This window comes from Engystomops pustulosus, chromosome 4 (genome assembly GCF_040894005.1).
Source record: "Engystomops pustulosus chromosome 4, aEngPut4.maternal, whole genome shotgun sequence".
Classification (NCBI taxonomy): domain Eukaryota; kingdom Metazoa; phylum Chordata; class Amphibia; order Anura; family Leptodactylidae; genus Engystomops; species Engystomops pustulosus.
This window is the reverse complement of record NC_092414.1, coordinates 201,552,072-201,579,467: the sequence shown is the minus strand read 5'-3', so window position 1 is coordinate 201,579,467 and position 27,396 is coordinate 201,552,072. Positions and strand designations below refer to the sequence as shown.

Sequence of the window (27,396 nt, the reverse complement as noted above, 5' to 3'; positions counted from 1 at the left end):
TAAGGGGCTGCACACCGTGCTGTAGTGTAAGGAGCTGTCCATGGTGCTGTAGTGTAAGGAGCTGCACATGGTGCTGTAGTGTAAGGAGCTGCTCACGGTGCTGCAGTGTAAGGAGCTGTCCATGGTGCTGTAGCGTAAGGAGCTGCCCATGGTGCTGTAGTGTAAGGAGCTGCACATGGTGCTGAAGTGTAAGGAGCTGCACACGGTTCTGCAGTGTAAGGAGCTGTCCATAATAAGGCAGGGTAAGGAGCTGTCTAGCATTTCAGGAACGTAGAAGTCAGAGGAGCTGCTAGGACCTTGTCTAACACATGCTGAGTATGAGGTCTATAGGAAAAGTGGTATGAAAATTGGTACCGGAGGGTTGTCAGGCAATGTATATGGATTTTGAGAAGGGAAAAAAACACATGATGGAACCGCGCTGCTCAATGTTCATATTTAATTCAAGCTCAAAGTGGACAACGCGTTTCGGAAGCGGAATACCTCCTTCATCAGGTCCGTACACACAATTTCTATAACAAAAATAAATACAGATGTTCTGCTAAATAGTAAACACATATATAAAAAAGTAATACATATATAAAAAGCATATATAAAGATTATATAAATAGAGACTAAGACAGATAGAAGAGCATCTGAGGGATTACACTTCAGTTGACTAATAGCTGTCAGCATATGTAATGACATATGTATTAGGTTACAAATGTATAAAAAATGCATAAAAAATGTTTAGTAAATAAAAGCATATGTGTTAGTCAGACATATAGATAAAAGTGAATACACACAACCAAATGTAAAAGAATCGGAAGTACATATTTCTACATAGTGAGAGATAGTTACGTGAAGAATATCAATCATTCAAATAAATAGATGAATATTCCATAAAATGGATCCCTACCCTATTTTTCTCCCTTAGATGATTGGTCCCAGATGTGAGGGAAAAGGGTCCCAATATGTTCCTACAGGTTACATGGTAAAATGGGGGAGAAGGTAATCAATGTCTTATACAGAGGGAGAGCATGATGGGTAAAATGTAGGTACCTTAACAGGGCTTGGGTCGGGCCAGAATCAAATAGATGAGAATCTGAGGGAAGACATAATAATATGAGGTGGAATGGAAAAATCTGATTGCGACTGGTGTGAGAGTCGCGGTACTTACAAGAGATAAGGTGCGAGCCTGTGTGGGTGCTGTGTTGCGCGCCCCTGCCGGCTTCGCTAATGGTTTAAATGGGCACCAGAATTAAGTGGTGCGCATGCGCGTGTGGAGACGCGCATGCGCAGTGATGCGACATTATGTAATTCCTACGGAGTGAAGTGCGCGTGCGCTGTGAAGACGGGACCGGAGTAGTAGATGAGACGAAGCTAAGAGAACAGCGCTGGATAGTAGGAGAGGTGGGTTGGATGCATAGAACTGTGCCTATTCGTAGTGAAATAATATGAGAAATGGTTAATATTATGACTAATACTATGAGATGATGGGCATGGATATGGAAATGAGAGAACATTATAAATAAACTATAATGGTAAATAAGTAAACCAAAGGAAAAGCTTTTGTGGTAAAAATCAGAGGCAAATGGTGAAATGGTGAGAAATGGGTTAGATGCGTTCCAGAGTTTCATTTAGTCCATAGGGGCACATAGTGTTCAACTTAAAAATCCAATAATTTTCTCGTTTCATAAGCTGTGTCAAACGATCTGGGTGGTCCCTAGGGATCTGTTCAATAGGCAAAAGGGAGAGATGGTTGATATCATTATTGTGGTGTTGATGGCAGTGTCCAACAAAAACGAGGAACGGCAATGGGCACACGCTTCGCCCCGAGTTATGCGAACATCTACATGGGGGAGTTTGTGAGTACTCTCATTACTAAAAACGCCCACTTTTCAGACAAGATTGTACTTTTCAAGAGGTACATCGATGACATTCTAATTATCTGGGATGGCTGCGAACAGGAAATCCTCGAGTTCGTCAATGAAATCAACTCTAACACATGGGGAATCAAACTCACCCTAAACCTCTCTGCAACCCAGATCAAATTCCTCGATCTCCTTATATCAGTTAATAAGGAACAAAATGGCTTATCCACATCCACATATTTCAAACAAGTGGATGTCAACAGTTTTTAGAATTTGACAGTGCGCACTTCAAAAGCTGGCTTACGAATGTTCCGTATAGCCAATTTAAACGGATTACAAGAAATTGCACAGAAGACACCACGTTCCACAAACAATCCCAAATCTTGCGCAAAAGATTCAAGGAAAAAGGCTACCCACAGAACAAGATACAAGATGCCTACTCCAAGACTAAGAAACTCTCACAAAAAGATTGCTTGCTACCAAAGAGAAATAACAAAAAAAGTAACACAAACCAAATTGAAGACAGAGGACCAAACTTCATCACCACATTTACATCGGATCATAAGACCATTAAAACCGTGCTATCAAAATACTGGCCCATTCTCCTTAAGGACCCTCACCTAAAGGAGTTCATCCCACCTAACCCACAACTTACATTTAGAAGAGCCCCCACACTGAAAACCATCTTAGCCCCTACCAAAATGCGACAAATCAAAAAGGCAGACCACCTTGGGAGAATAAAACCATCTTTCTTCCCCTATCTAAAAGGGAGTTTCAAATGCAACAGCACTAAGTGCCTCACGTGTGATATCATTTCACACCGCACACACTCCTTCTGCTCCACTGTTACAGGAGAAACTTTCGAAATTGATAAATTCCTAAACTGTGAATCTGATTATGTTGTATATCTGTTCCAATGCCCCTGCCCTTTTCAGTATGTTGGCAGAACCACACAAGCGCTAAGGGAAAGAATAAACACCCATAGGAGTAAAATTAAAAGTGGTTTCCAACTCCACAGCGTCTCACGACACTGCCATCAACACCACAATAATGATATCAACCATCTCTCCCTTTTGCCTATTGAACAGATCCCTAGGGACCACCCAGATCGTTTGACACAGCTTATGAAACGAGAAAATTATTGGATTTTTAAGTTGAACACTATGTGCCCCTATGGACTAAATGAAACTCTGGAACGCATCTAACCCATTTCTCACCATTTCACCATTTGCCTCTGATTTTTACCACAAAAGCTTTGCCTTTGGTTTACTTATTTACCATTATAGTTTATTTATAATGTTCTCTCATTTCCATATCCATGCCCATCATCTCATAGTATTAGTCATAATATTAACCATTTCTCATATTATTTCACTACGAATAGGCACAGTTCTATGCATCCAACCCACCTCTCCTACTATCCAGCGCTGTTCTCTTAGCTTCGTCTCATCTACTACTCCGGTCCCGTCTTTACAGCGCACGCGCGTGGATCCGCACGCGCATGCGCACTTCACGCCGTAGGAATTGCATAATGTCGCATCACTGCGCATGCGCGTCTCCACACGCGCATGCGCACCACTTAATGCTGGTGCCCATTTAAACCATTAGCGAAGCCGGCAGGGGCGCGCAACACAGCACCCACGCCGGCTCGCACCTTATCTCTTGTAAGTACCGCGACTCTCACACCAGTCGCACTATCAGATTTTTCCATTCCACCTCATATTATTATGTCTTCCCTCAGATTCTCATCTATTTGATTCTGGCCCGACCCAAGCCCTGTTAAGGTACCTACATTTTACCCATCATGCTCTCCCTCTGTATAAGACATTGATTACCTTCTCCCCCATTTTACCATGTAACCTGTAGGAACATATTGGGACCCTTTTCCCTCACATCTGGGACCAATCATCTAAGGGAGAAAAATAGGGTAGGGATCCATTTTATGGAATATTCATCTATTTATTTGAATGATTGATATTCTTCACGTAACTATCTCTCACTATGTAGAAATATGTACTTCCGATTCTTTTACATTTGGTTGTGTGTATTCACTTTTATCTATATGTCTGACTAACACATATGCTTCTATTTACTAAACATTTTTTATACATTTGTAACCTAATACATATGTCATTACATATGCTGACAGCTATTAGTCAACTGAAGTGTAATCCCTCAGATGCTCTTCTATCTGTCTTAGTCTCTATTTATATAATCTTTATATATGCTTTTTATATATGTATTACTTTTTTATATATGTGTTTACTATTTAGCAGAACATCTGTATTTATTTTTGTTATAGAAATTGTGTGTACGGACCTGATGAAGGAGGTATTCCGCTTCCGAAACGCGTTGTCCACTTTGATCTTGAATTAAATATGAACATTGAGCAGCGCGGTTCCATCCTGTGTTTTTTTCCCTTCTCAAAATCCTCCGACAGCATCCGCTACAACTAGCAGTACTGGATGTCAGGTTTACTGCAGCAGCTCTACTACCCAGATACGAGTTACCATCACTGTTGTGATTTATACTAGGCATATACTGCCAATTCCTGTTTTCTATTGTTAGACAAGTTGCTACATATCTTGCGCTGTGTTTCTTCCTTTTTTCACTCTATATATATTAGGCAATGTATATGCCAGGCCCAGTGGTCTATCTACAGGGCAGTCACCCCCCAGTGCCTTATCTATGGATAATGTTCTTACCCTTCCGGAGCTTTATGTTTTAGTTTTAATAATCACTCATTCTGACCAGTGGCTCTATTTGTAACTTTGTCCTCAGAGCTGCTACACCCTGACCCCTCTCCTGATACAACCCTCACTTGTCACCATGCCAAAATATACCATGAAAATCCATTATAATAAACCAGGTTAGCTTACACATAGATCCAGGCACCACGAATGTGGTAATCTTCTTATATTTGTTATCCATGACCTCCTGCCTTCTAAAATCAACTTTTAATTTATACTACTAAGTCTAAAGGGCTCCTGGGGTGTTATCAGAGCACCTCCATGCTGTAGCTTCAAAGGCTGTTACACTGCTCAGGAGCACTTCCCCCTCTTACTGTGTGAAATTACAGCAGACTGTAAGAAGAGGAAGAGGGGAAGCGCTGACTGAGCAGGGGAAGGAGAGACAGTGTAACAGCCTGTAAAGCTGCATCATGGAGGAGCTCTGGTAACACAGTCACAGTGACTGGATCTATGAATCTGTGGCCCAGGTTTATTGCTTGATTTTGATGGTAGATTTCCTTTAAGCACTATTGCCCTTGATTTGCAACAATTTTTCGATAGCAGAGTCTACCAAGTATCTATATCAATGGGCAGATGTAAGTGCACACGCGAGGCATCAGTGATAGATATGAATAGTACATACATGTGAGGGACATACATGACTTCCCGGGTCACTGAGTCACCAGGATGGAATGAGAATAACTTGATGATTAGCTCCTAATGACATGTATCCACCTGTAGCGCCTCACGCTTCAATGTATGTCTAGAAGGATAGAAGAAAGGACCCCTGCTACTCCGCTCCACACCACTAACAAGCCGGACCGTGACCCCCTGCTGAGCCGAATCCTCTACCTCCATCTCATGTCACCCGGGATACAGACTGAATGGATAATAACCAATTCCAGACAATACGGAGAGGGAACAGTGCGTCACAGAGTCAGTCCTGGAATAGAACTCATTTATATATCAATTACTTCAATCTCTCTCTCACTATTATCTATCTATCTATCTATCTATCTATCTATCTATCTATCTATCTATCTATCTCATATCTATCTATCTATCTATCTCATATCTATCTATCTATCTATCTATCTCATATCTATCCATCTATCACATATCTATCTATCTATCTATCTATCTATCTATCATCTATCTATCTATCTCATATCTATCCATCTATCACATATCTATCTATCTATCTATCTATCTATCTATCTATCTATCTATCTCATATCTATCTCATATCTATCTATCTATCTATCTATCTATCTATCTCATATCTATCTATCTATCTATCTATCTATCTCATATCTATCTAATATCTATCTATCTATCTATCTATCTATCTATCTATCTCATATCTATCTATCTATCTCATATCTATCTCATATCTATCTATCTATATATCTATCTATCTATCTATCTCCTATCTATCTCATATCTATCTATCTATCTATCTATCTATCTATCTATCTATCTATCTATCTATCTATCTATCTATCTCTCTATCTATCTCCTATCTATCTCATATCTATCTATCTCATATCTATCTATCTCATATCTATCTATCTATCTATCTATCTATCTATCTATCTCATATCTATCTATCTCTCTATCTATCTCATATCTATCTATCTCATATCTATCTCATATCTATCTATCTCTCTATCTATCTATCTCATATCTATCTATCTCATATCTATCTCATATCTATCTATCTATCTATAGGTGGGAAAGATATAGAGATTGATAAAATGAACCCCACTAGATAGATAGATAGATAGATAGATAGATAGATAGATAGATAGAGAGATATGAGATAGATAGATATGAGATAGATAGATTTGCTATTTTAGGCAAACCCCATGTTACTACATACAAACTGCAGGGTCGCCGAGTCTCCTCTCCTTATCCAGGATAATTGGATAAGAATCTGCAATAATTTACTGTGTAAAACTTGCAATCCAGATTTTCCACTTAAGTGCAGGTTTAGATGTAAAGCTGCCAGGATTGATCCCATTCTGAAGCTTGCAGTCTGAGAATAGTCCAGCAGGTGTCCTCAGTGCTCAGTGTTATTAGGATGAATGTGGAGGTGCTGCACTATAGTATACAGAATATATACTGGGGCTGCACAGTGTGAATCAGGGTATAAATAGTATATTAGGACTTGGGGCTAATGGGGTCTCATACTAATAGGGTCTTCTCACAAAGTTAAAGTTTTACGCTCTATAGTGTGGTGTTAGTATGACAAACTCCTTAAAGGGGTTGTCCAGTGACAACAAGTTAACTACTATCCACAGGACAGGGACTAACTTCCTGATCATTGGGGGTCTCAATGATGGGACCCCCATGGATCACCAGATCTATGCTCCAGTAGAATAGAGCAGCCCAGTCGCGCATACTATCTACACTTCCATAGATCTGTGGGGTTCCCATCACTGAGCCCCCAACGATCAGCCTGTGGATAAGGGCTAACGTGTAGCTACAGGACAACCCCTTTAACCCTGACTGTCCTTCCCCTGTGTTCAATAGACTGAACACTAACACAACCTGATTGGACTGCTCCTTTCCTCTTCCAATATCAGCTCACACTTCTTTGGGACTGCTCCTCACACTGCTGTGCTCTTAGCTCTCTGCATCTAAAGCCCCTCCCACTTCTCTAAGGGTCCACTTTATCTAGACGCCTGCTACTGCTTTTACTTAGATATACGCAATGGGGTTGTGGGTCAGTCCCATGCACAGAGCTAAGAGCACAGCAGTGTGAGGATGGCCCAGTGCTTCACAGTCAGTCCTGTAAATACTCTGTGCTGCAGTTACAAGATGCTCCATATATTACATACAAGGATATGCACAGCTTCATTCTATACTGTCTACTATACAGATCTCTATCCGGCCCAGACATGAGATTGGGGGTCAGTGTGAACTAGAGTTTACGAATAGCAGCCAATCAGAGGAGCCAGAGCTGTCTGAAGGAGCCTTAACCAATCATGAGGCAGGGGGTGTGTCTCAGACTACCCCAGGGTACCTCTTGTTAAAAGAAAGTTGCAGATCACAGCGCCCTCTAGTGGAGGGGAGTTATACGCGTCGAAACGCGTCGATCTTAGGCGCTTGTGTGTCATTCCCCATGTGCACATATTTTATTCAATAAAGGATTTTTTTGCCATTTAACAATCGTACCTACGTGGGATTTGGAGTGCTGCCGCTTACCACAGTCTTTTTGTCATATTACATAGGATATAACCAGGATTATGTCATTTAAATACATTACTATGTTATTAGAAATCTATGCTAGAGCAAATGTGAGGAGATGCCATGTAACTACATAGGGGAACTATCACTGTGTGACCATGGATGGACCTCCCCTTTAAAGAAAATCATCACAATCCATCCTGATAAACCGGGGACACTTACTGATAGATCCAGGCACCGGGGCTGTGGTATCTCCGTATGTTTGTTATCCATGGTCTCCATCCTTCTAAAATCAACTTTTACACTTCCTTCCCCAGGACTTGCTGTTGAGGCAATAGGGGGGAGTTTATACGTGTCCTGCAGCCCCAGGAAACGTGTTGCCTTTAAGCTTGTCTTTGCCTTTAATGCACCCCTCACAGGTCACCTGACAATGGGTCTCCCTCACAGGTCCCCTGACAATGGGTCCCCCTCACAGGTCACCTGACAATGGGTCTCCCTCACAGGTCCCCTGACAATGGGTCTCCCTCACAGGTCACCTGACAATGGGTCTCCCTCACAGGTCACCTGACAATGGGTCTCCCTCACAGGTCCCCTGACAATGGGTCTCCCTCACAGGTCACATGACAATGGGTCTCCCTCACAGGTCACATGACAATGGGTCTCCCTCACAGGTCACCTGACAATGGGTCTCCCTCACAGGTCACATGACAATGGGTCTCCCTCACAGGTCACCTGACAATGGGTCTCCCTCACAGGTCACCTGACAATGGGTCTCCCTCACAGGTCACCTGACAATGGGTCTCCCTCACAGGTCCCCTGACAATGGGTCTCCCTCACAGGTCATCTGACAATGGGTCTCCCTCACAGGTCCCCTGACAATGGGTCTCCCTCACAGGTCCCCTGACAATGGGTCTCCCTCACAGGTCACCTGACAATGGGTCTCCCTCACAGGTCACCTGACAATGGGTCTCCCTCACAGGTCCCCTGACAATGGGTCTCCCTCACAGGTCACCTGACAATGGGTCTCCCTCACAGGTCACATGACAATGGGTCTCCCTTACAGGTCCCCTGACAATGGGTCTCCCTCACAGGTCCCCTGACAATGGGTCTCCCTCACAGGTCCCCTGACAATGGGTCTCCCTCACAGGTCACCTGACAATGGGTCTCCCTCACAGGTCCCCTGACAATGGGTCTCCCTCACAGGTCCCCTGACAATGGGTCTCCCTCACAGGTCACCTGACAATGGGTCTCCCTCACAGGTCCCCTGACAATGGGTCTCCCTTACAGGTCCCCTGACAATGGGTCTCCCTCACAGGTCCCCTGACAATGGGTCTCCCTCACAGGTCACCTGACAATGGGTCTCCCTCACAGGTCCCCTGACAATGGGTCTCCCTCACAGGTCACATGACAATGGGTCTCCCTCACAGGTCACCTGACAATGGGTCTCCCTCACAGGTCACATGACAATGGGTCTCCCTCACAGGTCCCCTGACAATGGGTCTCCCTCACAGGTCCCCTGACAATGGGTCTCCCTCACAGGTCACCTGACAATGGGTCTCCCTCACAGGTCACATAACAATGGGTCTCCCTCACAGGTCCCCTGACAATGGGTCTCCCTCACAGGTCACCTGACAATGGGTCTCCCTCACATGTCCCCTGACAATGGGTCTCCCTCACAGGTCACATGACAATGGGTCTCCCTCACAGGTCCCTTGATAATGGGTCTCCCTCACAGGTCCCCTGACAATGGGTCTCCCTTACAGGTCACATGACAATGGGTCTCCCTCACAGGTCACCTGACAATGGGTCTCCCTCACAGGTCACCTGACAATGGGTCTCCCTCACAGGTCACATGACAATGGGTCTCCCTCACAGGTCCCTTGATAATGGGTCTCCCTCACAGGTCCCCTGACAATGGGTCTCCCTCACAGGTCCCCTGACAATGGGTCTCCCTCACAGGTCACATGACAATGGATCTCCCTCACAGGTCACATGACAATGGGTCTCCCTCACAGGTCACCTGACAATGGGTCTCCCTCACAGGTCCCCTGACAATGGGTCTCCCTCACAGGTCCCTTGATAATGGGTCTCCCTCACAGGTCCCCTGACAATGGGTCTCCCTTACAGGTCCCCTGACAATGGGTCTCCCTCACAGGTCACATGACAATGGGTCTCCCTCACAGGTCACATGACAATGGGTCTCCCTCACAGGTCACATGACAATGGGTCTCCCTCACAGGTCCCTTGATAATGGGTCTCCCTCACAGGTCACCTGACAATGGGTCTCTCTCACAGGTCACATGACAATGGGTCTCCCTCACAGGTCACATGACAATGGGTCTCCCTCACAGGTCACATGACAATGGGTCTCCCTCACAGGTCCCCTGACAATGGGTCTCCCTCACAGGTCACATGACAATGGGTCTCCCTCACAGGTCACCTGACAATGGGTCTCCCTCACAGGTCACATGACAATGGGTCTCCCTCACAGGTCCCCTGACAATGGGTCTCCCTCACAGGTCCCCTGACAATGGGTCTCCCTCACAGGTCACCTGACAATGGGTCTCCCTCACAGGTCACATAACAATGGGTCTCCCTCACAGGTCCCCTGACAATGGGTCTCCCTCACAGGTCACCTGACAATGGGTCTCCCTCACAGGTCCCCTGACAATGGGTCTCCCTCACAGGTCACATGACAATGGGTCTCCCTCACAGGTCCCTTGATAATGGGTCTCCCTCACAGGTCCCCTTACAATGGGTCTCCCTTACAGGTCACATGACAATGGGTCTCCCTCACAGGTCACCTGACAATGGGTCTCCCTCACAGGTCACCTGACAATGGGTCTCCCTCACAGGTCACATGACAATGGGTCTCCCTCACAGGTCCCTTGATAATGGGTCTCCCTCACAGGTCCCCTGACAATGGATCTCCCTCACAGGTCACATGACAATGGGTCTCCCTCACAGGTCACATGACAATGGATCTCCCTCACAGGTCACATGACAATGGGTCTCCCTCACAGGTCACCTGACAATGGGTCTCCCTCACAGGTCACCTGACAATGGGTCTCCCTCACAGGTCCCCTGACAATGGGTCTCCCTCACAGGTCCCTTGATAATGGGTCTCCCTCACAGGTCACCTGACAATGGGTCTCTCTCACAGGTCACATGACAATGGGTCTCCCTCACAGGTCACATGACAATGGGTCTCCCTCACAGGTCACATGACAATGGGTCTCCCTCACAGGTCACATGACAATGGGTCTCCCTCACAGGTCACATGACAATGGGTCTCCCTCACAGGTCACATGACAATGGGTCTCCCTCACAGGTCACATGACAATGGGTCTCCCTCACAGGTCACATGACAATGGGTCTCCCTCACAGGTCACATGACAATGGGTCTCTGTATCCTCTTTTACATTAATCTGATCCTTTTTGGATTCATTACATTTTTACATGCATTACCCATTTCCTCCACTAGATAGCGCCACGTTCCCAGACATTTGACTTCTACATTTCTGTTCTTTTCTTTCCTAAATGCAGTAAATTTTAGAATGGAGTAATTTCAGTCATCTTGCTCCCCCTCTGGCTGTAGTGAGGTAGTGCAGGGAATGGGAAATAATATACATATGCATGTTGCTTTGACTCGTTTTTCCATCATTTAAAGGGGTTGTCCACCAGCAAATAATTGATACTGTTTGTGTAATGAAAAGTGATACAATTTTCCGATACACTTTCTGTATCAATTCTTCACGGTTTTCTAGATCTCTGCTTACTGTCATGGAACAGGGAGCTTCTATGTTTACACTTGGCTTGTTATAGCGCACAGCTTTGTATTATAACGAGCCGGGCACCTGTGTGACATCACATGACCAAGGGCCGGTGTTTATCTACAGGAAGTAAACATAGAAGCTTCCTGTTGCATGACAGCAAGCGGAGATCTAGAAAACCATGAAGAATTGATACAGAAAGTATATCGGAAAATTGTATCACTTTTCATTACACAAACAGTATCAATTATTTGCTGGAATGTCCTTAAAGTGGACAACCCCTTTAATTATTTTGCTATATTGAGGGTCAGGGTTTCCCTTTATGATTGTTAAGGTCATAACTGAACAAGGTCGGACTGTATCACCCTTAATGTCAGCTTAGATACAGTGGCTACTTATGGTCCATACCTCTATAATGTCAGCTTAGATACAGTGGCTACGTATGGTCCATACCTCTATAATGTCAGCTTAGATACAGTGGCTACGTATATTCCATACCTTTATAATGTCAGCTTAGATACAGTGGCTACGTATGGTCCATACCTCTATAATGTCAGCTTAGATACAGTGGCTACGTATGGTCCATACCTCTATAATATCAGCTTAGATACAGTGGCTACGTATGGTCCATACCTCTATAATGTCAGCTTAGATACAGTGGCTACGTATATTCCATACCTCTATAATGTCAGCTTAGATACAGTGGCTATGTATATTCCATACCTCTATAATGTCAGCTTAGATACAGTGGCTACGTATATTCCATACCTCTATAATGTCAGCTTAGATACAGTGGCTACGTATATTCCATACCTCTATAATGTCAGCTTAGATACAGTGGCTATGTATGTTCCATACCTCTATAATGTCAGCTTAGATACAGTGGCTACGTATGGTCCATACCTCTATAATGTCAGCTTAGATACAGTGGCTACGTATGGTCCATACCTCTATAATGTCAGCTTAGATACAGTGGCTACTTATGGTCCATACCTCTATAATGTCAGCTTAGATACAGTGGCTACGTATGGTCCATACCTCTATAATGTCAGCTTAGATACAGTGGCTACGTATATTCCATACCTTTATAATGTCAGCTTAGATACAGTGGCTACGTATGGTCCATACCTCTATAATGTCAGCTTAGATACAGTGGCTACGTATGGTCCATACCTCTATAATGTCAGCTTAGATACAGTGGCTACGTATATTCCATACCTTTATAATGTCAGCTTAGATACAGTGGCTACGTATGGTCCATACCTCTATAATGTCAGCTTAGATACAGTGGCTACGTATGGTCCATACCTCTATAATATCAGCTTAGATACAGTGGCTACGTATATTCCATACCTCTATAATGTCAGCTTAGATACAGTGGCTACGTATATTCCATACCTCTATAATGTCAGCTTAGATACAGTGGCTACGTATATTCCATACCTCTATAATGTCAGCTTAGATACAGTGGCTACGTATATTCCATACCTCTATAATGTCAGCTTAGATACAGTGGCTACGTATATTACATACCTCTATAATGTCAGCTTAGATACAGTGGCTATGTATGTTCCATACCTCTATAATGTCAGCTTAGATACAGTGGCTACGTATGGTCCATACCTCTATAATGTCAGCTTAGATACAGTGGCTACGTATGGTCCATACCTCTATAATGGAAGCTACCACCCAAACTGCTTTTATTATAATCCACTACTGATGCCTGTATCATTACAGCTTAGATACAGCAGTATGGTAGACATTTCTATAATGACAACTTAGATACAGCAGCTTAGATCTATGTATGGTAGATACCTATATCATTACAGCTGAGATACAGTGGCTCTGTTTTATATATGGTAAATACCTCTATTATGGAAGCTTAGATACAGTGGCTTAACTCCATGTATGGTAGACACTTCTATAATGACAGCTTAGATACAGCAGCGCAGCTCCATGTATGGTAGACACTTCTATAATGACAGCTTAGATACAGCAGCTCAGCTCTATGTATGGCAGATACCTCCATAAAGACAGCTAAGATACAACAGCTCAGCTCTAAATATGGTAGACACTTCTATAATGAAAGCTTAGATACAGCAACTTAGATTTATGTATGGTTGATACCTGTATCGTTACAGCTGAGATACGGTGGCTCAGTTCTATGTATGGCAGAAACTTCTATAATGAAAGCTTAGATACAGCAGCTCAGCTCTATGTATGGAAGACACTTCTATAATGACAGCTTAGATACAGCAGCTCAGCTCTATGTATGGAAGACACTTCTATAATGACAGCTTAGATACAGCAGCTTAGATCTATGTATGGTAGATACCTATATCATTACGGCTGAGCTACAGTGGCTCAGTTCTCAGTATGGTATATACCTCTATTATTGAAGCTTAGATACAGTGGCTTAGCTCTAAGTTTGGTAGTTACCTCTATAAATGCACCTTAGGCACAGCCGCTCACTTCTCTGTATGGTAGATACCTGTATAATGGCAGCTTAGTTACCTGTATTACAAGGATTAGATAGCAATCATACACACAGTGATAAGTGATTATGTTACACAGTGACATCTCTCCTGATTATAGTGGAGGATATGGTGTGAAATCTCCTGGATCACTCTACTGTCCTCTATAGACATGCACTAGGAGAATTGTGTAGTTTGTACTTGAATTGTTGTATTTGCTACTTTCTGGCAGTAAATGGTAGTCAATCTCCATGTATGGAGCAGTTCTATCATAAATCTCAGTGCAGAGAGCAGTTGGATTATCTACGTTCCTCAGACCATAATGTCGTGAGAAGAATCTGTATCCTCTCTGGCTTATGGGTTTGCTCTGTGCTGTGATTTTGGTGACCACATTACTGATCTACCACTTTGTGGAGCGATCCTCCAATGGAGATGGAGAGATGCACATCTCTCTCTCTCTCCGATGGACCGAGCCTGTTGGTTGGTGTTCTGGTTTCCATGTAATGTTGTATTTCCCCTGCAGCAGATTTTCACGGTTTTGATGTCAGATAATTCTGAATAAATCAAATACATGTGCGCTTCTTATGACATGTGTAGCTTTCTCCATCTGTTTCTCTGAGAGTGGTACCTTCCCCCCTTATGTACACTTACTTTCCTGGGATTTACATGTTACATAATCTGCAAGGAAAAGCAATTTTAATTATTAAACACTGAGACATTTAGACAAATGTGAGAAAGAAAGCTGTCAAATCCGAGGAAATATGGAAAACGAGGGGGAACTAAAGGCCCAAAATGTTTATAGACTTCATTATGACTACCAGGTGCCGAAACATAGGTACAAAGAGCACCACGCGAGTAACATAGTGACTAGGGATGAGCCAGCACTTTCAAGTTCGGTTCGTCTCTGGGTTTGAATGCTCAACCCTATTGGTAACCCCTGCGATCGGTGCTGGCATCAATCATGGGTGTTACCCCCTTAAATGCCCCCAGGAGTATTTTAATACTGGCCTAAGGATTGTCTCTCCAGCTATATCATCGGGGTCAATGATCTAGGGAAAAATGGTGAAGCACACAGTTATCATCGACCACAGATGTTACCAGTGTGGAGGGTTGAGCATGAATGCCAGACCCAAGCCCGAAATGGTCGACAGCCATTTTGAATTCTGTTGTGTGACTACTAGGTGCCGAAACATAGGTACAAAGAGTAACATAACATAGTGACTAGTGATGAGCCAGCACTCTCAAGTTCGGTTCGTGTCTGGGTTCGAATGCTCAACCCTATTGGTTATGCCTGAGATCGGTTCTGGGACCAATCATGGGCGTTACCCCCCTATATGCCACCAGGAGTATTTAAATACTGGCCTAAGGATTGTCTCTCCAGCTACATCACCGGGGGTCAACGATCTAGGGAAAAATGGTGAAGCACATAGTTATCATCGACCACAAATGTTACCAGTGTAGAAGTTTCAGCCTGAATGCCAGACCCAAGCCGGAAATGGTTGACAGCCATTTTGAATTCTGTTGCGTTGTTGGGACCAAAATGGGGGTTAAAGGAATTTCCAGGATTAGAAATGTACGACTTGTTGTCAGGATAAGTTATCAATATCAGATGATTGTGGGTCCAACTCTTGCTACCTCCAACAAGGTCTAAGGAAGAGGTGAACCACCTGGCCGAGCTCTGTGTCCTCTTCATCAGACTCGACCCATCTATTCAAAGCTGATTGACAAGGTCATTGAGAATCGGACCACTCCCTAATTCTAATCCAATCATGATAGACCGTGATCCTGACAACCCCCTTTAAAGGTACAAACATTAGTCCTAGGCAGATTTGATGGCGGAAGCTTCCTCCAGCTGTCTCATTCATCTGGAAAACACAAATACATTCAGATTTGTGGAACTAATTTACCTTATGTGAATGTGCACTTATGAGCTCTGGGTGATGTATGACTTCATATTACAAGCTGCTGCTCTACAGAATATATGTTTATATCATTACCATTGATTGTCTGATACAGCAACTTATCACACAGTCATGAATAATCACATTATCCTTATTGATAGATCATTTACTGCATTGGAAGACTATAGAATTTAATATACAGAAGTGCAGCGCTGAGCAAGAACTTCATGTATAGAAATTGTAGTACCACAAGATCCTCTAAGCGGGCCAGGCTGTAACCCAGAACTGGGATTAAGATGTCCAGGGGAAGACAATGCAATTTGGAGTCTGTTATGGTCTAGGTCCTAGGGGTTGATGGAGGCCCACAGGAAAATAATACCGTTTGTAATGCAGGAACTCCAGGCTGACACTACAGGACCCTGGTACCAATGGTTCTTCTGCTGGGACTAAGATGTCTATTATGGTATATATGGTCTAATAAATATTTAATTTGAAACATTAAATATTAGAAAATTGATGACCATCCATGGCGGGGGGGGGGGGGGGTTGTATGGTTGGATTGCACCTACCAGCATGAAGAGAGCTCAGTATCATGTAAGTAGATTCTACCAAATGAACCTTTTTCAATGAATATGATACTTCTCTTACTAGGAGAACATCAAAGAGGTGCAGAGGGGCTACGTTTGTTCGGGGAGAGCCAGATTGTTAGATAAATAGATGAGCTATATAGATTTAAAATAAATGATTAATAAAGAAGACAGACAGAGAAATAATATAAAATAATATAAAAAGGAAGAAAGAAAGAGGTTCCAAGAAAGGATGGAAGAAAGCAAGAAAGGAAGGAAGGAAGGAAGGAAGAATGGAAGGAAGAAAGCAAGGAAGGAAGAAAGCAAGCAAGCAAGGAAGAATGGAAGGAAGATACCAAGGAAGGAAGGAATAATGGAAGGAAGCAAGGAAGGAAGGAAGGAATAATGGAAGGATGAAAGCAAGGAAGGAAGAATGGAAGGAAGCAAGGAAGGAAGCAATGAAGTAAGGAAGGAAGAAAGAATAGAAGGAAGCAAGGAAGGAAGCAAGGAAGAATGGAAGGAATGATGAAAGGATGAAGGGAAGGGGGGACAGAAGGAATGAAGGATGGAGAAATAGAAAGATAGATTATAAATATATAAATCAATTTGAGATGCATAAAAGATAAATAATAGCTTGAGATAGAAAGAAAGAAAGAAAGAAAGAACAAATGAAAGGACACAGATACATATGAGATAGATAGATGGATGGATAGATAGATAGATAGAAGATAGACGTCTGGTGGAGTCTTGGCAGTCCTGTGGCTTCTCAGGCAGGGACGGGTGTAGGAGGGGTGGAGGGAGAAGCAGGGAGGCAGAGAGAAGGAGGGAGCAGATCTCTCTCTCTCCCTCTCTCATCCTCCTTTCACTCTGTGCCCAGGTCTGACACAGGCAGGAGCTGCAGTGCAGCCAGGCTTCCCCCTCCCCTGGGGCACTTCCATGAGCATTGCCCACACACATACACAGGGGCACCCGCCTGGAGACAGGAGAGGGGGTGGCAGTCAGGATGCCCACCCCATGAGCATGGTGTTTTTGGTGACACAATGACGGTCCCCTTACTCAAAATCGGGGCCGTGCTCAGCACTATGGCAATGGTCACCAACTGGATGTCACAGACGTTGCCATCACTTGTGGGTCTCAATGGCACCCGACCCGGTACTTCAGAGAAAATTGTAAGTTCCCGCTGGCGGCTTCTATTAATATTCATTGGGCTATGCTAAAGTTGGGAAAACACCTGTAAGCTGTGGGGATGGCGGCGTTATGTGTATGGCTTGTGGGTACTTACCCGTGCGGGTGTGAGGGTTGTTTGTTGGGCTTCTGTATTTGATGGTATGTGGCGGTATAGTTTATTATAGTATATTACACTGTTACTTCACTGATTGGCTGTTTATTGAATCATTAAGTAATATTATCTCTGTGTAAGTGTCTTTGGATATCAGATGTAGCAGAGCTGAGATTGTTGTATAGTAGAGCTCACTCTGTAATGATGCGGCTACACTCTAGTATCAGACTGATGGAAAACCTGCTGCGTTACCCTGACTTAATGAGACAAGTCCGGCTCTGCTCCTATATACGTGCAGCGTTATCTACTTACCTTATCTAGGGATGTTCTGTAGTTTAGGTGTTGCTTTTGCATAGCTCAATGTTGGAATATCAGTGAAGAATATAGAAGACTTGTTTATCATTGTCGGGATAGAAAACTGGTTTATTGGCTGACAGCGATTTTGAGTTACAATTTTTTCACATTTTTAACCTTTTATATACCACTGCGTGTGTATATGACTTGTGCTAAGTATGAAGGGGTATATACAGCACCAGACAGGAGGCGAGTGCCGCCCTGCTCCCAGGAGCTAACACTCTAGGCTGCCTACAGCCAGATATTTCTGTATGGCAGATGGGTAAAGTGAATCAAAATGTAGAGAAAAGAAAGATAGAAGTCATATATTTGGGATGACAAGTGAATGGATGGATAGATAGACAGATAGATAGATAGATACTGTAGATAGATAGGTAGGTAGATAGATAGATACTGTGCAAAGATATATATCCTTAAAGAGGTGGTAAGCAATAGGTAAAGGCTAGTAAGAGATACTTATTAGAAAGATAGATATGAGATAGATAGATAGATATTAGATAGATAGGAGATAGATAGATAGATAGATAGATAGATAGATAGATAGATAGATAGGAGATAGATAGATAGATAGATAGATAGATAGATAGATAGATAGATAGATAGATAGATGGATATGAGATAGATAGATAGATAGATAGATGGATATGAGATAGATAGATAGATGATAGATTTAGATAGGAGATAGATAGATAGATAGATAGATAGATAGATAGATAGGAGATAGATAGATAGATAGATAGATAGATAGATAGATAGATAGATAGATAAATAGATAGATAGGAGATAGATGGATAAATAACATATCCCTAGGGAGGTGGATATTAATTGAATCATGGACTATAAAGAGATGAATAGATCGATTGACTAAATAGATATATAATTACACCCTTATTTATTTAATGTTACATTTTTGGTCCCAAATATACAAATATCTACCAAAGTATTAATCCTATACCTACCACTCACTATTCCAGCTATTAGCTCTTATTTTCTTATACTCATCGTCTATCGTGTATGAAACAGGACAGAGATTGACTAAGTGCATCAGTCTAATGCCATGGAACGGAGTGGGATTTGCTCATATTTAGTAGGTCAGTTTTAGTAAGGGTGATGATAATGCTTTGATGATGGGGGAATCGGAATAATGAGGGAACTTGATAAGTTCTGCGCTTGAATGTTAACATGAAAGAATGGAGAAAACTTGTAGAAGTTAACCAGTCGGACAACTCCTTTTTGAATTTCAGGTCTTCTGGGGTTGATGCTACAAAGAAGATGATCTGCCCATAACAGTGCCCCCTAATACCATAAATTATATGGTCCAAGTAATAGGTCCTGATTTGATCATATGATTTAGATAGGCTTTACATCCTATCTAATGTAGTGCCAGGGTCTAGTGTTTTGAGAAGGGGCTTAAACTTAGACATCTAAATTTTGAGAAGCAAACAGATTTGAATTGATTGTATAACCCAGAATATACAATAATACCGAGTCTAGTAGAAAAATGGAAATGTTCACACATTTACAAAATGATTCTAAAAATTAAAAAAATGCTAAACAACTGAAAAATTGCATCCCCGGCTTCTCGAATGTTAAATAAGAACAATTGATTTACCGTCAGTAATGATAAATGTAGTGTAACCTGTTAAGGTTAATTCTCCTTGTAATGTCAATTCCCACCAGAGTCCATGAATCTGGTATTTTCTTTACTTTTAGACTTTTAGACTTACATTATATTGATAGATGTTGATAGAAGTATTGAATATTAGAACCACAACATTCAATGGGATGTGGTGATATACAATACATGAAGCAGTATCTGAGTCTAGTTCTGGTGATATTGTTTTATCTGTATAACCAGACTGGACCCTAGCTCTGCCCACAAAATGGCTGCCATAATTTTATGTGATGACATCATACAGGAAGATCCCTTAGAGAAAACCACCTGAAATTGTATTTAAAAATGGTCTATTAATTGGGAGGTCTTCTATAAGATGAGAAATCATAAGTACATCGAGTGAAGAGAAGAGCATAAATGCTGTGACTATGAAATTGATTTCTTTCATCTACGTGATATATGCCAGATGATCTGGTGGGCGTGAGCTAACAACATGTCTGGGGGTGGGTAAATCATTCCCCCCAACTTAACATCCTATAAATTTAGTAGAAAAATGTGACATCAACCTGCTGACTAGTAGACCTGGTCATACAGATTAGATTAATGTCAACTGATTGTGCTCATTTCAGCATTACCGGTCAACCGTTTAATGTGTCTACCAGTGTCCTAGCTTTCTCTCAATGTCTGAGAGAAGAAGGATTCCCTTCGATGTCTGGCAGCGTCTTTCTCGATTCTCCCGATTCGGAACAAATGCATGCTCAGCTCAGAATTTGTATGGAGGGAGGGGGTCAGGAGGTGAAGTCATTGGCTAAATGCCAACTTGTTCAGCTGGTAGGTTTCTATAGTGTCTACCTTAAATGGCCACCTTCACTTGAATATAATCTTGGTCTATTTGGTTCAAGTTGGTTTCTTCTCACTTCATGACCATTATGAGACTCAACACAGTCTCGACTTTAAGCAGGAAAACTAATGACATAATTAGGGGAACTTAATGTTGACTGAGCATCTCAGCAATAATAATCATTGGCCACCCTTTCTAATATAGATTTTGGAAACTTTTTCGGATAATAGGTTCTACTGCTCAAATGGTCCGTCAACCCATTGGTATGGGTAATGTTTTTTTTTAAAACAAACAACTAAAATAGAGCCAACTGAGTCCTGTTTGTATTTTTAATGACAGTGGTCAATATTAAAACCTGTATAGAGTAAGATATACCCATAAACATTATGTATGTAGAGCATTACAATATCTGGACACTGACTGGTGCCAGCTTCATTGGTTACACCAGCACCATAAGCTTGGAAAATTATATATCCATAAAAATATTATTTTTATAATTATTCCCAGTATATCAGATCTGATGTGTAGAGTCTAAATTGCAGTTCCAGAAATCTGACATTTTATTACTTCTTATTACGCTGATCCGACTCCCAACAAATTAAGGGAACTGCTTGTCACAGACGCTAGCCTACTTATATATAAGTGGAAATTCTCTTCGGTGAGGGACTCTCCTTACGAGAATTAGCATTTTGAGATGTAAATTATCCATTCCAAGGTAAGACTATTAAATTGAGCTAGTATCACAGTCTTTCCGTAGACTTCCTAAGCTTCATCCTACCTTAAGCTTTACCTTATCAGCCTGAGCTGAGGGTCTTAACGGGAGAATAAAGCAAACCAGGAAGCCCTAGAAGTCTGCTCAATAGCGTCTGTCTGCGAGAAAGCCGCTAGGCATTATCCACTGCCCTGCACAGCCAGGTCTATAAATAACCTTGGCTGCTAGCCTTGTCTCCACTCTTAAAGGAGGTGATAGAAGGGAGGGTGGCCCCTGCTCATTAACCCTTACACCATTGGCTCTCTTGTTTTCTAAACTAGATGGTTAACCTGGCAAGAATAACAGGTCATGTCGAGGTTGTAATAACCAAACAGACAACTAAGAGATGCATGATGACAGAAGAACGAGGTCAAGAAGAGTGCGTTGTGGTGGCATATTAATTAGACATGAGGCAAGTGATTAGGCTCGCCTAATGTAATGGAGGTCACTTGTGATGTCATTAATGTGATATTTTACTAAGCCATAATCACTGCTAGAAAAAGGTTCTGCATCTGAAGCTAGGGGAAGCTCTGCAGATCCTTCTGTAATGATCCAGAGTAGTAAACAGTTTAGAAGTACACAAAGCGTTCCGATAATGAAGACTATTCTGGATGGCATGTTTAATTAGGAATGCAACAAGCAATATAATTAACATACACCTAAGAAGCGAGGGCTATTAGGTGCCTGATGGATCCCAAGCATTAGCAAGAAAACACTAGTTTTACTATTGACTTTTACATAGTACCCCTAAATAATTGGTAAGCAACCATGTCAAAGATATATCATGGTGGCCTTCATGTAGTTTTGTGACCTGGAGTCTCATCATCAACTCATTGGGGGGAATTTACTAATTGTGCCGCAAGGACGACTGTCGGCATCGGAGATCAGTCTCCGCAAAGCACAGCCCAAAGTATTTAAGTGGGGCAAGGCTGTTAGTAATTAATGGGTAGACGGAACTGATCAGTCGGGCGCCATAAAAATGCCGACCTCAATGAGATGTGGGCCAAAATCTAACATGGACTGCGCCTTAATTTTGCTATCTGACCAATTTTTTCCTGGTCTATTGTGCGCCAAAAATTGCACCTAAAAATGCAGACAAAATACACATAAATGTGGAGGATAATATGGAAAGGTTAGGCCACGCCCACTTGCGCCCAAAAAAGACGGAGGTGTCGGGATAGTCGGAAACATCTGTTCTTTCTGGCGCAAACTCATTATAAATGATCCGCAACAGTACTGCACCAAAAAAAGACATTAAAATCTTGGCATTTTTTTGGCGCAGATGCGATAATACATGTGCCCCATTGTGCACAACCAGATTTCAGTCAAAGTTTATTACATAAATGTAAAGGATTCTTTGGTTTTGTCAAGACCATTTTTCCCAGATGTTGAGGTTGATAACTTGATTTGAATTGATAGAATATTCAGATGTACTTCAGTAGCTTAAATATATCCTTAAAGGGGAGTTCTGGAAAGAATTCATTGTTTTGTAAAAGGGGTCCCTAGTTTTATATTAGTAAATCAATGGGAGTTGCAGTTGCAGTTACACAGCTTGGCCATACATTGAGAATGGGTCTGTTATTCTGGTCCTAATCTCTGTGTAGATTGTGTCCCACAAACCACCTGGAATAATCTGACTAGTGTGGCTCCTGAGTGAAGGTGCCTTAACAATCTGATGCAATAGATATGTCATCAATATGAAATAGCTGGAAAACTCCATTAACAAGTAGAAGGGGTTCAAGCCACAATCTCCCCCTTCTTGATAGCCAACAGTAGAAGTGTTAAAATCACAGTCAGGATTGGAGTAGGCTAAAAGATTACTACCTCCAAAGGCCAAGGTTCTCTGCAATCATGGCCGTTAAAGGCCCAGAAGTAGATAACCCAAAGTTGATTAGAGCCAGTTGCTAGAGAAATTTGAATAGGTTCTTTTACATTTATCTGGCCCTTCAGAATGGTTTCTAGTGGTTTTCCAACAATGCGTAGAATGACTCCACTACAATACTTTCTTATTATACCTTATAATTTGGCAAGAAGAAGGATACCACCCATTTGTAGATATGCAAAAGCCAATATATTTGATGTAAAGTTGAGCTAGTCCTCCGTAGCCAACTAATCCCAAAGCCAAATGTGGTAAGGCAATTAGAAGAAGCTATTTCCTCTCATCCTATTAATCCAGATGTGTCAGACAGTCTCTTCACAGGAAAATTAACATTTCGGTGGCATATCCTGGCACCGTCTTAGCAACAGCCAAGTCAGATATCTGGTTCCTAAGAAAATATTTTTTCTCGTTTCCAGATATCCTCATATCTATTTAGAAAAAGTGATTGATACGGTAAAAATTTGATGTTAAATATGCAACAGTCATGAGTTTCATGGATGTAGATTTTTACGGCACTGGTTACGGCAGACTAGAGAGGTTGAACTTTACGTGTTCCTATCAACAGTCCGACGTTTCTTCAAGAAAAAGCCATAAATCTAGTTTCAAAGAGGTAAATGACAGTTTCACCTTTAGCTATCGTCTGTCGGCAAAATATCAGAAGATGGGAGACATTTTCATAAGTACTTCTTAAATGTGATGTCTCTGCTGTCATTCTTAACTTCTCCAACCAAGGGCGGATAGATAACATATGGGCACACCGGTCATTGCTTTAGGGAATAGTTTCAGGTTGTCTCATACTGGTTCTCTATGGAAAGTGTGACCTGAATAGGGATCCTGCATTACGCACATCCTTACTTTACCAAATTAGAGAAGAAAAAAAACGAAAGGCAAGAAGTCTATTTGTTTTGGGATGAAGGGAATTGAAGGAAAAAATGGGTCTGACAGTAGGACGCGCTTGACACCAGTGAAGAAAATAGGGTGTATTGAATAGTATTGTTTTATTTTGTTGGTAAAAGGGGCAACGGGCGTCAACTCCAAAACAACGTCTTCATCAGGCCAAAATACACATCCACAACTTGTGTACCGTGTCACTGAAAATGTATGGAGCTGGGGCAAGTACTGGGACTTTCAGCAGAGTGTCGGCACCATGTGACACCACACACATGGTGCCGACACTCTGCTGAAAGTCCCTGTACTTGCCCCAGCTCCATGAACGCGTCTACTGTCAGCCCCTCTCAACTCCCCCAACCCATCAACTCCCATCAACTTCCCAAATGCCCTCTATACCACACTGGGATAATGTTCACAGCTAGGGGTTTCGATGAAGCACCTCACCCCCTACCCACCATTCATGACTTCCTAAAGCTAGTGGGTATCAGTACACATATTTTTGGTGCCTGGCTCATATATCTCTCTATATGGTCCTTTTGCATTCTCGGCATTATTGTCTATCTGTTTTGGGATAGCATATGCTTCAACTTCCAACATTTCAATGGTCTTTAAAGTCTGGTCAATAGTGCTAGGGCCCCAAACTAACAACAACTCTATAATACTTGATTTAAGGAATCAGTAATAATAAATAACATCAACCCATAACATCAAGGGAAATACATCAGTTCTCTTGAACTTTCATGATATTGTGGGGGAAAAGGTTCCACAGATTTACTTCTCTCACTGTAACAACCACCTATGATGACCACCGCTGAATTTGTCTTGGTTAGTGGTCTGGCCATAAAATGACCATTAAATAGATATCTGTACTCCAAATTCATTTATTTATACATTGTAATGAGATCACCCCATACTCCATCTTGTCCCTTAACTCTAGCCCCGAAGTTGTAAATTGTTCTTTGTTTCAATTCACCCATTCCTTTACCATTTCCATCTAGAAAACGTATTTCTATTTAGATGGGATTTTGGACCCCCCACAGGCACCAAGTGCTAGTTTTGACAGATACATCTGCACCCCTTATAGGTTGGAACTATGGTTGCAACATCAATGAACCAAGGTCAATCCCATAAAAAGGCTTTTAAACACTTTTACTAATAATCAACATCAAATAAAAATTTGAGTTGCATCTCTAGTAAACCCTACATTCATCAATGGCCTTCAAAAAAGAGGAATTTTTTCTAAGAGGACAACCCTGCCAGATGTGTACCTGCCATGTACAAAGATCATGTCGCTGATATTTAGCCACTTAAAGGGGCTTTCCCACGAAACAAGTTAGGCTGATCTACAGGATAGGACCTAGTTTGCTGATCGGTGGGGCTCTCAGTAATGTGACCCCATAGCTCATGAGAACGTGGGGGGGTCCAATGAGGTCCGAGGAACCTCCGTATGCATGTTTTTTTTGCTCAATTCATCTCTAGGAATTTCAGTTAGCTCCATATAGATTTATGGAGCAGAACGGACAGGGGAGCAGCAAGGGGTCCAACGAAGGCACCTTGGACCCCATCGGACCCCCCGTTCTTGTGATCTGTGGGGGTCTCATCACTGAGTGCCCCACCGATCAACAAGTTAGGCCCTAACCTGTTGGTCAACCTAACTTGTTTTGTGGAAACCCCCTTTAAAGGAGACCTTGCAGGACAATTTCGAACCCTAAACCACCCATAGGTCCTTATGGGCTGGTGGTTTAGTCTCCCAAATTACCCGGTATGAATGTTTGAGGTGTTTGTATAATAAAAAAACATTTATACCTTGTCCGGAGTTCCAGGCACCTTCATGTTGCCTGCAAGTGAAGTTGGCGTACTATTCCCTGGCATCAGTAGCCGCAACGTGAGAGGAAACTTTGGCTTGGTTTTTTTTAATTGAGGCCACAGAAAGCTTACGGACTTGTAGGTGGTTTAAAGTCCCAAATGGATCTAACAGGTTCTGTATAACCCATCCTAAACAAACAAAACACTTGTCCTGCAAGACATATATTAGGTACAAAACATTGTACATGAAACTTCATTCTTTCCCCTACATTAAGTCGTGTAGCTTAGTAAACAGCGGAAAAAAAATCTTAAATATTAATATATTCCGTTAGAATCTATAGATGAGTCAAACTGAATATAAAATCACAAGACTCATAAAATATGATTGATTTTTACATCTAAAGCTTCAATGAAGTCCTCCTATGAAAGAGGCATCACGGATCGCGGTGTCATTGATCTTTATAGATGAGGTGACCCTGATCAAAACACATTACAGCACCTCGCCTTGTGAAGCGGGGTGAGGATTGTTTATACTGACGTGCCCAGAACACGGTCCGGGGGGGATTTCATTACAATTCAGGGCTGGAAATGTCTTCACATCAGTTGTCATTTCTTTTGTCACATTCATCTTAAAGGGGACCATTAAAGATGCAAGAAAACGGCGCCACCACTGTCCACATGTTGTATCTGGCATGACAGCTATGAATAGATATGGTTAGGCTTGAGAAAGTGGAAAAATGTATTTATTTACCAGGATTTTAGTTACTCTAAGGCTACATTCACACTAACGTATGGGGGACGTATATACGGCCGACGTATATACGGCCGATATACGTCCCCCATACACTCCTATGGGCGCACGGGACCCTACGGGAGCGGTACGGTGCAGCACACGTGCGGCACCGTACCGTTCCGTACCCGGGAAAAAGATAGGACCTGTCCTATCTTTTCCTGTAATACGGGGCCGTGCGCCATAGGTTGCTATGGAGAGGGACGGGGGTGAGCTGCGCTCACCTCCTCCTCCTCTCCCCGTACACTGCCGTTGCCCGCCCGTACCGTACCGTAGCAGTGTGAATATAGCCTTAGTTCACTATAGGACTGTCCTCACACTGCTGTGCTCTTTGCTCTCTGCATTTAGTTGCCCTGTGGCCCCATTTGCTCGGAGTGACTACTATAGTATTCAAGTGGAAGCCTTCTACTGCTTTTACCCAGGCAGTCAAGCAGGTCCATGCAAGGAGCTAAGAGCACAGCAGTGTGGGCAGTGCCATAACCAGAAACTGATGGGCCCCAGTGCAAAGTCTGTGCCAGGCCCCCGACTATAATGTATGTTTTATAGTAATAGTCCTCTCATATGGGAAAGTGACACCACAAGGGCCCCCTAAACCTTTTGGGCCCGGGTGCGACCGCAACCCTTTGCACTTCTCAAGTTACGCCCTTGAGTGTGGGGCTGTTCATCAGACTGATCCATTTTCTATTAACTGGAAGTTTAACGGGA

At 42.5% G+C, this 27,396-nt stretch overlaps 1 protein-coding gene across 2 annotated transcripts in view; it reads left to right on the top strand.

Moving 5' to 3' along the window:
- OLFM2 (olfactomedin 2) overlaps window positions 1–27,396 on the top strand; it is a 188,233-nt gene that overhangs the window by 73,659 nt on the left and 87,178 nt on the right. Inside the window, exon 1 of one of the 2 annotated variants that reach the window (XM_072149430.1) lies at window positions 17,339–17,654. The exons of the other annotated variant lie outside the window; for it this stretch is intronic. Within the exon in view, the coding sequence (XP_072005531.1) occupies window positions 17,526–17,654 (129 nt within the window). The 5' untranslated portion in view covers window positions 17,339–17,525. Of the gene's footprint in view, window positions 1–17,338; window positions 17,655–27,396 lie in introns of those variants that run through there. 2 annotated transcript variants of the gene reach the window in all.